Source organism: Montipora foliosa, chromosome 11 (assembly GCF_036669935.1).
Source record: "Montipora foliosa isolate CH-2021 chromosome 11, ASM3666993v2, whole genome shotgun sequence".
In the NCBI taxonomy this organism is placed as follows: Eukaryota; Metazoa; Cnidaria; class Anthozoa; order Scleractinia; family Acroporidae; genus Montipora; species Montipora foliosa.
In genome coordinates, this window is record NC_090879.1 from 37334271 (window position 1) to 37347967 (window position 13697).

Genomic DNA, 13697 nt, shown 5'->3' on the forward strand with positions numbered 1-13697 from the left:
GGTTGCCGAGTTATTCAAGATTTTGATTTATGGAAATTAGACGACTTGCGACGTAATAATAATTATTTATAGTGGACACAAGATGATGTTAAATCACAAAAAAATGGAATATCTCAAAAGACGTTTTTTGTATAGAACTGAGACTTTTTGCAGTTCTTATACTCATTACAAAGTTCCATGATATGGCCCAGTGTGATGTTTCCATAGCAATGCAATGGGCTCCAGGCTCCCTCCATCCAAAGGGTAAAATCAGAGTTTCCCTCCCCAATAAGGGTTATTTGCTCTTGATGTTCATTCAGTCCGTGTGACCGAATATGGACATTCGCAGCACAAGCACAAAGAAGTCTGTTAAACTCTAAAGCAACAAAGAAGGCATTTTTGATATCGGAAAGGTAGAGGTCTGGTAACGAGTATGTTGCTATGGTGACATCATGCTATTGGTAGCACATTAACCCTGCAAAATTTCAACCCTGCAGACTTAGTATTTGCAAAGATATTCCATGTTTTGTGATTTTACATAATTTTGTGTCCACTATGTGACGTCACAAGTCATCTAATTTGCATAAATCAAAATCTTGAATAGCTTGGCTACCAAGAGTGCTATCACAGTAAAGTAAACGCTGTTCTTCACCATTTTGAAAGCTCTTTTCGAACAAGCTAATAAAAATTTTTGTCATATGCACTTTAAAAGACATTGCAAAGGATTTAAGACCAGTTTCATTAATATCGTGTATATCAAAGATTGCTGAGGACTTTGTGGTACCTGAAACCAGCTATGCTGAAAATCATCGATGAGAATCAGTTTGGGGCGATACCTAATTCATCAACCACTCTAGCACTACCGAGTATGGGTCATAATTGGTTAAAAGCTGCTGATGGAATTGGATCAACGATAAGGACACTTTTGTTTGGCTATCGTAACGCATTTGATTTAATTGACTATATTGTCTTAGATATGTCTCTCAGATTTACCTCATAGTATTGTTAACTGGATAATTGATTTTTTATCTAGCTGCTACCAAAGAGTTAAATTATCCAGTTCTTGCTATTCGGAATGGGGGGCTGTGCCATCTGGGGTCCCCCAAGGAACTAAGCTAAGACCCTATCTATTTTTGATAATAATAAACAACATAGAGGTTCATGAAACTTCCTTATGGAAGTTTGTCGATGATACGACAGCCTCTGAAATCGTAGCAAAGGGTCAACTAAGTAGTGCTCAGGCTATTGCAGATAAAGCAGTGGGATGATCTTACAGGAATCGATTACAGCTTAATCCAGATAAATGTAAGGAACTAAGGATATCTTTTAGTAAACAGTCGCCTGACTTTACACCAGTGCAAGTAGATAGTAAATCTCTTGAAGTGGTAAAGCAGGCTAAGTTGCTAGGTCTTACCTTTGACAATAAGCTTTCATGGAATTCACATATTGAAAACATTGTTAAGAAAGCCTCCAGGAGACTATATTTTCTATCTCAGCTAAAGAAGGCTAAGATTCCTACAGCTGACTTAGTCCTATTTTGTATCACCTGTGTAAGATCGGTAGTAGATTATGCTGTACCGGTGTTTCAATATGCCCTTCCTAAATATCTAGAACGTATTCAGAAGAGGGCTATGGCTATTTCATTCCCAGGAATAAGTTACAGTAATGCTGTTAACATAGCTAAGATATCTAGGTTAGAGGATCATCATAAGAACATGTGTACAAAGTTATTCAATGAGATTAATAGCAATAAGGACCATGTTTTACACGAGTTGATGGCTGAGAGGCATCAACCATCTTATTCTCTTAGAAAATCACGACAATTTATTTTACTAAAGACAAAAACAAAGAGATTTAACAACTCCTTTTTTATCAAAATGTGTAGGCTCGCAAACTAATGTTAAATATTTTAGATTAAGTGTTATTACTAGTAGATATTATATTTATTATGTCATATTTATTACTTATTAATCATTTCATCATATCATTTTTGTATTTTAGTAATATTGTAATATAGTGTTTTTAAGTAAGAAGATTGTAAATATTACGTTTTTCAGCTGGCACAGCTGCTGCAATGTCATTTAATAATAAACTTTCAACTTCAACTTCAACTTCAAGATTCAGGATCTATAACGTGGTTAAATCAGAAGGTTTGTGTATCGTTACTGAAAGACAGCAGCTCATTCTCTTAGCTGATAAGTCGGAATTCGGATGGAAGACAGTTGAAGAGCATACACAACATCAGTTGGCTGATGACTAGGCGGTTGGCAGAAAAATTTGCAGAGCTGAAGAGAAGGCCAAGAAGGCCTTAAAGTCCACGACTGCCAAGAGATCTGTGAAAAAATAAGCTTTGCTTTTTCATCCATCAACTTGTCACGTTGTTTCACAGGACTACAGAGCTTCTTTACAAAATCAAGGTGAGCGGCTCCCATCGGCCCGGTCGGTCAGTTTTCCGGCTAGAAATTTTCTTTTTTTCCTCCTCACTGTGATTTTGCTGAGCTTCTTTGTGATGATTCAGTCCAGGAACCTGAAATCTTTGAGAATGAAGATAAAATGGACTTTTGCTCAGGTTTCCCTTCCGTTCTTCCTTTGAAGCTGCTATATTAAACAGTTTGTTGATGCATGCTGATCTTCCCCGCTGCAGTTTTGAAATTAATGAGGACAAGACTAATTGGGAGGCTGTGATTACTTTTTCCTGGATTGGATACACTACTGACACTCACACAGGTTTTATTTACGCTAGAGATTCCAGAGTTGAGAAGCTTTTGTCCGATCTTAATAACGTCTGTGCCAACCTCAGGCAGTCAATACTTATTCCTGTTAGGAAAATCGTTTTATTTGTTGGCCAGAATATTCTTTATCTGGCAGTTGCAGTAATGTTACCCAAATTATGCAACCCTCCTCACTGGTAGAGTGATAATTCACATGTGTCACTGCAGGGGTGCAGGAACGTTGATTTTACCCATGTGGAAATTGGCCAAATTTTGACCTTTGGTCTGCAACAATGGTGCCCATCTGAATTTTTGTAGTTGTCGATTGGCAACTTCTACCCAATAGGCCTGATTTATTCATCAAAGACAGAGCTAAAACCACATTGCTTGGGTCCAGGCCACTCAAGTCTCGATGCCTGGGCCTCTGACTCAATTTCAAGCTTTGTAGTCATTTTTCGATTAGTGGTTATTGTACCTCTCCCTGGGGGTCCTGTTACATGTACTGCTACCAAAAGTGAAAGTTGTGGGCTACACCATTAAATCAAATCTGATTTTATTGTTGTCCTAATCTATAAGGTGTGAAAACCTAGGGGTGGTGGGGCATTATTTGATATTTATTTATTTATTCTCCCCAGTGGTCCATAACATGCTTGTATGCTTACAGACACCAAGAAACATTAGTATTATCGAGAGCAATCCTTTGTGCAATGTTGTGTGATTCACAACCACTTTGCTACTATGCTTCATCTGATAGGCCCCCGGAGGATTTCTTGTAAATGCTCAGAGCAACCTCTGGCGGTGCGTCATTTATACATTATGGCTGATTTGCCTTTGACTCGAATTGTGGTATGCATCCCCTAGTGGTGTGGTACATGTACAGCTATTTAATCTGTGTGTGATTTGCAACCAGTCTGTTACTGACTCACCTGATAGCTCCCCGGAGGCTTTCTTGTTGAGGCTGACAGCACCCCTGGTGCGGCGCGGCATGTATTTCATCTGGCTTAATTCTCTCTTACTGGATTTGTCAGGTTAACTGGTTGTATGTGTACAACTATCCATTTTGTAGGTTCTGTCAACTTTATGGACCCCCCCCCCCCCCCCCCCCCGCCCTCCAGTGGTGTGCGAGTAGTTTTCGGGTCATCATATTATTGTTACTGCAGTTGTTGTTCTGTAAGTGGTGACTTTCTTGTCTTTAATTGTATTTATTGCAAGCGAAGTTATTAACCTTGACTCCTTTTCAATGCCTTTTTTAGATGTTTTCAAGTCTGGTATTTGGGCTACCTTGGAGGACTTGCAGTTGGCTTCCAGATTGGAGACCACACTACTCTCATCAAAAGTCCCAAGTACTACGCATTCATACAAATGTGCGTTCCAAAGGTGAAAGGTGGATCACATTGCATTAAACCTTCAGCACGTGATGGACAGCAGGCAGTCGCACACTGCAGTGGATTCTGCCATTTATGGTATACAGTGGGCCCACAATCTCGCCAGGAACCCTTCGCCTACACAGTCCCATTGTACTCGCCATTAGCGGAGCCGCAAAGATGTTAATAGCATCCCGTTTGTTAAACAGAAAGGACCCTGTTTTTACTTATTTACTTGAGATAAGGAAATCATGCATATTTATCCTTGCATTTGCAGGCTTTTCTAATATCAAAGAAGTTCTTCATATAAACCCTTCCATGATGGATATACAATCATCAATATTGATGTAAACAAGACCAATCAGCTTGGTAAAGAAAATCAAGAAAGTGTAAATAGTACGAACATCTGCCCTATAAGGATCCTCAGACGTTATTTGTCCAGGCTAAAACGTTTGCTTTAGACTCATTTCATTACGTTTTCTGGACTTTGTCTAAGATTAGGCTGGGCTATACAGCCATTTCTTCTGACAAACGGAAAAGCTACTCTACCATCAGAGAATAATGCAAGACTTGTTTTAAGGATATTGTTCTGGACATAGCTGCATTTAGTACCCACTCCTCACAGGCAGGGCGGCGCATCTGCTGCCACTAATGCAAGAGTGCCGATAGGCTTTTTCCAGACAAAGCTTGGAATCTATACTGTCAGTCTCTAAGAATCTTGGTATTTAAGTGTCGAACGTTAGGAGAATTAATTACAGAAGCGAAAGTGTCATTCTTGGTCGATGAGGACTGACCAGGACTCCATATTGTTTTTCCAACGATTTGGCAAAAATTGAACGAAAAAGTTGATGAGGAGGCATTGAATGAATTAATTTAACCCTTTGACACCCAAACCAGCCTGAAACGGCCAGACGATTTTACTCATCAATGGAGAACCCCCGGAAGTCAATGGGTTAATGACCGTAACAAATTATTTTTGATCTGCAATTTGTGACTTCAATGTTCATCTGAAACAACTGTATAGGTTACTGATGTATCCCAGGGGGAGGGACAAGGATAGCTTTTTCTGCCGAGAAATATTGTTCTTGGGTGGGGGAGGGGAAGGGACGAGATTTGAAAATGTCATTGTGTCATTGTGCGAATGCCTGGGGTTCCATGGGGATAGCAGCTAATAAGTGCATAAATTATATATGCTCACCTTTGTGTCAGCTAGTCTTGCAGTAACTACCGGATCAGCGAGAACTTCTGTAAAGAAAACAATTTACGTATGACCTAAAGTATGTTTTTGTTCACGTTATGTTATGTTATGTTATGCTATGAAAGCTACCTTTAAGGGCATGTTTGTGTCCTGATGATGAATGCACCTAAAAACACAAAGGTGAAACAGACACTATTATCTTTCTTTCTTTGTTAAAAAAAGGAAACATTTAACATGTAAATTGGGAGTATACAATGTAACTGCAGTGTTGTCAACTTTCGATTCCTATTCACTGGCTATTGACGACTTGACTCTGAAATGGCTTTTTTCCTTTCCCATTTACTCCCTGAGGGTGTGCTTGTTTTCTTCTAAAACTCATATGGTTCAAGAAAAATTCATTGCCGAACTGGTCAATTCCAAAGTAAATTTCACTTGAAAAACATTGCACTCATCGCTTCCTGATTCATGCGATATCGATTTTTAGCGTAAAATGTACCATGGAATTCACTAGTTAGGCAATGGATTTTTCCATAAAAGAAAGTAAAGAAAACGATTTAATTCTTAAAGCAGCAACTGGAAATATCACAACGCCGAGAATTTGAAACCTCTTATTTTCAGTAAGAAAAAAGAATCAGGGAGCTCCGCTTCTAGGCTTGGCTAAATCTATACATTATCATTGGTTAAAAGAGCATAAAATAATCGTGCTACACTAGCAGCACAGATTTTAGCAAGAAGGTTGGCAGGCCTCTGCTTAACAACAACATGAAATCACCAAATTTGAGGTTTTGACAATAATGTAAGACAGAGAATCTTTCATTCTATATTTTCAATCTGAAACCACTTATCATAGAGCCATGTTATATTTTAAGGTGACGTTTTCGTCGACTGTCGCTGTCGTAGATCTTAAACTCCCTATTACAAATTAAGGACACCCTCGAGCTTCCAGCCATAGTTGTTGTTTTTCACTAAGTGTTATGTGCAAAGGCCACTGAGATCAAATGGAAGCACAGCGAGAGGTTTGGGAGTGTCGTTTTAAGGATGGGGGCATTTTACATAATATGTACCCTGCATGGGAATCATTGGCAAGAGATTTTAGGATGCCCGACTAAAGGATGTTTGTATTGAATCGGGAGTCATCACAGAGGGTTTCATGTCAGGAGTACTAGAGGGACAGAAATACAACGGGGCTGTGAGGTTCCACAAACTCATGAGCAAAGCCTTGATGCACGCAATTTAGTCAGAATTTGAGACTTGTTTAGCAGATCACCCAGACAATTTACCTGTGGGTGACTCTGATGATATTTGTGAAGAGGATTGAGTCATGGAAACTGACAACAACAAGAGAAAGAATTCTGGGAGGAGAAGTTCGAAGCTGAGTTACGCATGGGGGAGAAAAAGTTGGAGATGGAAACGGCCACAAGAGCTACTCACGCAAAGCTTCCCAAGTTAAGAATCACACCCTTCAAGGGCACATCATCAGATTGGGTCCGATTTGAGAATATGTTCATCATGCAAGTACACAGCCGACCAGTTTCAGATGAATAGAAATTTGACTACTTGCTTGAGATGGTCGTCCCCAAGGTAGAGAAAGAATATCTAACCTTAAACCCAGTGCTTTGGGCTACCAAACGGCGTGGGAAAGATTACAAAAAGAATACGGGCAAACTAAGTTTGTAGTAAATGCCCACATGGACAAAATCATAAACTTGACGCCAGTGACAGGAAACAGTTACGATAAAGTAAGAGATTTCTATGAAAGATTTAGCTAAAATTTCGACGCCCTGCAAACCCTGGGGGAGGAGGACATGTTGAGGGGGTTCGTGATGACGACACTTAAGAAGCTACCCCAAGTAAAACCTGACCTAGTTAGAGTTGACGATAATTGGGAGGAATGGGACATGAAAGAACTGATCAAGAATTTGCAAAAATGGCTCCAAAGAAACAGGACTGATGACTCTTCTCCCGAAAGTGGGAACTAACGTAAAAGGGAACGGCACTGGTACACAAAGGGAAAGAGGAAAAATGGCCGCAAGCCTAGAGTCCCCTCTTCTCTATACTGTCAAGGTGACCACTGGGGGAAAGCCTGTGAAGTTTTCAATACCTTAGAAGAAAGAAGGCAGTTCTTTCACGAGAAGAAATTGTGCTACAATTGTGGTTGTGAGGGTCATGGAGTGAATTACTGTCGAAGTCGCCCCTGTTTCAATTGCAAGTTGAAACACCACACAAGCCTGTGTGACAGACCTTCGTTAAATGGACCAATTGATGGCACGGTGTTCACCGCATACAACCCTGGCTCAGAAGATCGATTGTTACCAGCCATCATTCCGCTGAAGATTCAGGGAGTCATCTTGTGGGATTACTTGGACACGTTTCTGGTAGAAACTTCATATCGAAAGAAGCAATCAAGAAACTGAACCTGAAGCCCAAACGCTAGTTTGTTACTATCAACGGTGTCCAGAAACAGTTCATGCCCATATTTGCAGTGAGACTTGATTCCTTGGATAACAGAACAAGTGAGCAAGTAGAAATCAGTGGCAGCAAGATGGAGGATTTCACAACCGTGAGAAGACAAAATACGAACACACCTGGACAATAGTGCGAGATCAGCTAGAGGAAGGAATAGTGGAAGTTGCGCCCGAAACGCCGACCGCACCTTTTACATGCCACACAAAAAAGTCGTTAGAGAGAGTGTGAGTACGACAAAACCACACCCTCTGGCTAACAGTGTAAACGAATGGATGTACATGGGTCCATCATTGCAGCCCTTAAAATCAAAGAACGTGATTATGTAGGTGATAAAGAAGTGGAGAATTCGTCACAGGTAACTGACATGCTGTCATACGAAGTAGCTGAAGTAGAAGCATACGTACAACTGGCCTGACAACAGTTCTCTCGCCCACATCTCTAAGACTTAGCAACAGAGGCCCATTGTGGTAGCATCCAGCATTATCTGATCGGAGGTAAACTGCAGTCACAACTGGATGCTCTTCTTTAACCTTGTGTAATACGTTCTCTATGATTGACAGAACGGCAAAGCTATTTTGGGTGCAGTTGTTAAAAATGTGTACAAAGCACTCTACCTCGTGCTTGCTCTCTACATTTGCTCTACTGATTACAGCGCTGATGTGCCAGCTTCTTCCCCTCTTCCCAAAAAAGTCACTCATCTGCTCTCTGTATTGTACAGGCAGAAACTTCATTGCCCAATCCATTATAACAAGACAGGAGTTTTCGTCTAGTTTCTGAAGGGCATGTTGCTTGGCCTCGTCTTGGTTACAAGATCTTAGCAAGTGCGCTTTCCACGCCTTTATGTTGCGCACACTCTCAGTGTACTCGAACCTCAGCCTAACCCTCTCCTCTTCCGCCATGTTTACGTTATTTAGCATCTCCGCCATCTCTTCCAGTACTCCCTCTAGACTTTCGCAGCGCTCACATTCGTAGCTGTGTTGGTGATCACAGTCGCCTCGGAACTCCCCGGCATTTCTATCACTTAATGCATAAACTGTGCAATGATCACTGCACTGTTCACCTCGTCCGATGTGTGTCTTGAAATCATTCTTCAAGTACCTTTTCCCATCTTTTAGTAGCTTCTGAGTGGCAGTTCATACGAAGTAGCTGAAGTAGAAGCGTACAACTTTTTCATTACATCAGAAACGAAGTAATTCCACATAAGAAGGTCGTACCAGTTGCCCAGCTTACCGAGAAGCTGGAAGCATTCATGTCCAGCAAGGGTGAAGCTGCTACAAAGAAGAACATCCGTAGAAGGCTTGAATCAGAACTAGGCAATTCTGTCCATATTTTCCCAAATGATTCCGGAAAGTTGCTGTTAGTTCCTGATAGCGTATCGTTTTAGGATGTTGTACTTAATAATGATAATCTCCATAAAGAGCTAGCAATCTGGAAGATGAAGCTAACGGATGCCAACAAGATAACAGACCAAGCTTCTTCACAGATCCGGGAAGTCATAAGAAGAGATATGAAACCTACTGCCTGGCCTTGCCACCAATCTGATCTGTCAAATGCCGTCAAAATGCCTACCCAGCTGCATCGTTTTCTAGTTGGACTTCTAACTGGAACTCCTCAGCATGAAAATCCATCAGAGAGAGTGTCAAATCTCATCCAATCATTTGGTCAAGACCTAATACATGCTGTCACATGCGGTTAGCATAAACCTCCCAAGCATGTGCTCCTTCCTTATGCTATCAAAGCATTAACTGGAAACACAGAGATAATCAGGATACTTAACAAGTCTGGCCACGGGATGTCATATACTCAGCTTGAGGAAAATGACACCTCTTTGTGTCTACAAAAGTTGGCATCAGGTCTGGATGAAAAAGTGTCACTTCCCGCCTCCATTAAGCCTCACGTCTTCACAAACCTCGCCTAGGACAACATAGACAGAATTGAAGAGACATTGTCAGGGAAAGGAACATCCCACCGTGTCAACGGAATTGCTGTACAGCCTAGAGTCTTCGGTCCTGACCCACAGCCCAAAGACCGACCACGCATTGACAAAAGGAAACAGAGGACTTTGAACACAGAACATCAACCCCAACTTGACGTTTATGTTGCTGGCTCTCATGTGGGACCACATCCTCTAAAAACCAAGGAAGACTATGCTGGTGAAGCCAACAAAGCTGCGAGAAATGCAGAGCAGAAAAACATGGTATGGATCCTTGCTAGACAACTCAATTCAGAAGACCAAAAGGTGCCTAGTTGGACCAGATTTAACATTCAATCAAGGGATCAAGTTCAAGTAACACCAGATGTCGTAGAGTATCTCCCGACAATAAATGCTCCACCAACAGAATTAACAACGGTGTTTGAGATCCTTAACCAGTCAGAGGAAATCAGGAAGAAACTTGATCTGTCATCAATTGTCGTTGTCATGGATCAAGCACTTTACACAAAAGCAGCGGAAACTGCATGGAAGCAAGATCAGTTTTTGAACATTCTTTTGCGAATTGGAACATTTCACACAATTTGCGTTGCATTGGCTATCCTGGGGAAACGATTTGGAGATAGTGGTTTGAAGGACATCTTCATTGAATCACAGATAGTTGCTGAGGGCTCCATAAGTCGTGTCATTGATGGAAAGCATTACAAACGTGGGGTGCGGGCACACAAGTATCTGTATGAAGCACTGATGAGGTTAGCATGGGCAGAGTTCACGAAAAGGCTTGAGAGCAGCGATCCCAATCATCGCATCACAGTGGCGTCTTTTCTTGAGCAGGTGGATACACTGGCTAATAATTTGAAGGAAGAGAGCTTAGACCAGCTGCTGCAATGCCCAGTCCTGCCTCAAGTGATGACTATGTGGAGAGAGTTCCTGAATTATCTTCGTCAAAATAACAGTGAACTTTCAGCATTCTGGATGTCATATGTGGACATGGTGGAGGGGATAGTTCTTGGTCTGTCGCGGGCATCTCGTGAAGGTGACTGGGATTTACATCTCCATTCCATACGAATGATGATTCCTTGGTGTTTCGCCTATGATAAGGTGAACTATTGACGATACCTGACTCCTTACTTTGCTCAGATGACTAATCTCGGTGACAAAAATCCTGAAGTACAGAAGGTGTTGAAGGAAGCCAGTTTTTCCGTTCAGTTATCCAGCAGCAATCCCTTTGGGCGGATTCCAGTTGACCAAACAACTGAGGTCACAGTGAACAAAGATACCCAGAATCCTGGTGGAACCACACGCTTTAGCTTAAAACATGCAACTGTTCAGCACCACTACCTCACCGCAGAATACCGAAGTGTGTTGGCAGCTAAGAAACAGGGTACAAGAATCCAACTCGGAAACGCAGCATACAGAGCTTCAGTCATCAAGAATAAAGAAAGATGAGCAGGCAGTTTCGTCCATAGTTGACCGCATCCAAGGCTGGGTTAATCCATTTTCCGAGAGCCAAGACCTGATCAGCATTTCAACTGCAAAGAAACCCCCAGAGAGATTGCTACAGACCTGAAGACAGCACATGCAATTGGTGAAAGATGTTACACAAAGTTTAATGAAGAGAGGATGGAGAATACTCTTCAAATCAGAAAATTCCATAATACTCTGAAGACCAACAAAGTCAAGACATTCAGCGAACAAACAACCGATCGATTATTTTGAAAGCAGACAGGTCCTTGTTTGGAAGAATCATAGTTATTGCACAAGAACGAAACTTGCAGATGGATACCATCCTTTCACACCCTCTTGGACCACTTCCGTGCGCCTTGTCAACACCAGATGGCTTTCTGAGAAAGACCAACAAAGCCTCCTTGGCATCACTGTTACAGAAAAATGTATAGGTCTCTGAAGAAGTCCCTGTAAATTTTGCTGCAGTTATTGATGGCATGTCTCTGGTGCAAAGACTAAAGGGAGATCAACTGACCTTTGGTGATGTCGCTATGAGTGTCCTGTCCATGGCAATGAAAGAAGGGGTGCGGTGTAACAGAATAGACGTCGTATTTGACACCTACAAGGAACTATCCATCAAGAACAGTGAGAGGCAACTGCGAGGTGAAGAGTCAGGACACCACCTTGTTAACATCACTAGCACACAAATAGTTAGGCAGTGGAGGAATTTCCTGACAAGGGTGAGCAATAAGACGAGTCTTATCACCTTCATCGTCAATGAGTGGAGAAAGGAAGCATGCAGACAGAAGTTGATGGAGAAACTCTTGTATGCCAATGCTGGTGATGCATGCTACAGAATCACCGCGGAAGGTAGTGAGGAGGTTCCAACACTGAAGTCTCAACAGGAAGAGGCAGATGGACGCCTACTGCTCCACACTTCCCATGCAGCTAATGAGGGCTTCAACTCTGTTCTTGTCTGTTCAGAGGACACTGATGTATTTATTATGTCCTTGGCATTTAGCAATGAGATAGGAGCTTCTCTGTTCATGAAATCTGGAACTCGTACACGGACAAAGGTTAATGACATTACAAAAGTTGCTACTTCACTTGGTCCAGAAGTGTGCAGAGGTGTTCTCGGGATGCATGCATTAACTGGGTGTGATACTGTGAGCGCATTTGCAGGAAAGGGGAAGGCACAAGCATTGAAGATATTAAAGAAGAACCCAAGGAGCCGAGAAGCATTAACAGAGCTGGGAAAAGAGTGGGACGTACCTCCTGAATTGACAGAAAAAATAGAGGAACTTACATGTCTTCTTTACTCTAGTAACATGGTCACCACAAAAGTTAATGAGCTGAGGTACCAGCTGTTTTGTTCAAGACGAGGAGAAATAGAGAGCCACCAGCTTCCTCGCAGAGATTGTCTTGTGAAGCACGCAAAGAGAGCAAATTATCAGGTTGCCATATGGAAACGGTGTTTAGAGCAAGACCCACAAGTTCCAACTCCTAAAACACAAAACAAGCTTCAGCCTCGTTCCCATGCATGAGCCATGCTTTAAGGAGCACTGTTATCCACTAGCTACCATAGAATCATTGCTATCATGCTTTTCACCACTGTTTATGGTCTGCTTGAAAACCACCATAAACCTTATTCACCCCAGATGATACCAACCAGCACTACTGGCTCACGGACTAGTTGCAAAGCGGTCTACATGTAGGATGGCTTGTAGTCCACTAACTGTGTAACTGACAAAGTAAGCGTCGTCAGCAAAGAGCATCTCTTAACAGCACTGTCTTCACTTTGGTCTTAGCGTGGAAACGAGTCAAGTTCAGTGGCTTTCTGTTGTGGAATGCGTGGAGGAGGACGCCCTCACTGCAGAACTGGAGGAGAGAGAAGAAAATACCAAACAGAGTGGGTACCATTGTGCAGCCTTGCTTCACTCCACAGCGACTTTCAAATGGCTGAAATATTATTTTTCAAAAATACATACATACACACATTGAAAACTGTTGGGATTTTTGTGGACTTGTTGGAAGTGTTGAGAAAGGTGTTGAAGGTTAGTGTACGCTTTCATTTCACTAAAATATACATTGATTTTAGATAAATTATAGGCTAGGTGCTTCAATAGAATCCTCCTCGCCTTTTGGACTAACAATATTGCATATTGATTTTTTAAATGCTAGTTTAGGCAAGTTACATACTTGAGATGGGAGGAAATTCCATAATTTCACGCCAAAGCAAGAAAAAGAATTCAGCTGCTGATTCAGACGTGAAAATTCAATATGATATTTGCCACAAGAAGAAGTCCTTGTATCATACAAATGAACCGAGCTACACTAATCTATTTGATACATCATACATAAGGTGTGATACAGCTTCAAAGAAAAGACAAAAAAGAGAATGTTCATGGATTTAGAAAATGCATCACACGAAATACACGCTTTTGGAGCAGCAGTAATTTATTCAGGTAGGTTTTTGTGGCCTGACCCCAGGCAGTCACACCATAAGTCAAATAAGAAGTGTGAGTGACAGATATATATATTTCGCAACATATATAAAGGAATCAAGTGAAGCTATGATCTTCGCAGTTATGAGCGCAATTTTT

General features: G+C 41.6%; 1 protein-coding gene and 1 pseudogene across 3 annotated transcripts in view; one reads left to right on the top strand and one right to left on the bottom strand.

Annotated features, from left to right (window-relative positions):
* The window catches only part of LOC137974833 (protein pelota homolog), a 307290-nt gene that overhangs the window by 160479 nt on the left and 133114 nt on the right, over positions 1-13697 (bottom strand). For all 3 annotated transcript variants that reach the window (XM_068821825.1, XM_068821826.1, XM_068821828.1), the window contains exons 10-11: positions 5382-5418; positions 5253-5299 (exon numbers count right to left, since the gene is read on the bottom strand). In XM_068821825.1, the coding sequence (XP_068677926.1) occupies positions 5253-5299; positions 5382-5418 (84 nt within the window). The remainder of the gene's footprint in view (positions 1-5252; positions 5300-5381; positions 5419-13697) is intronic.
* Positions 10558-11988, top strand: LOC137974832 (uncharacterized; annotated as a pseudogene).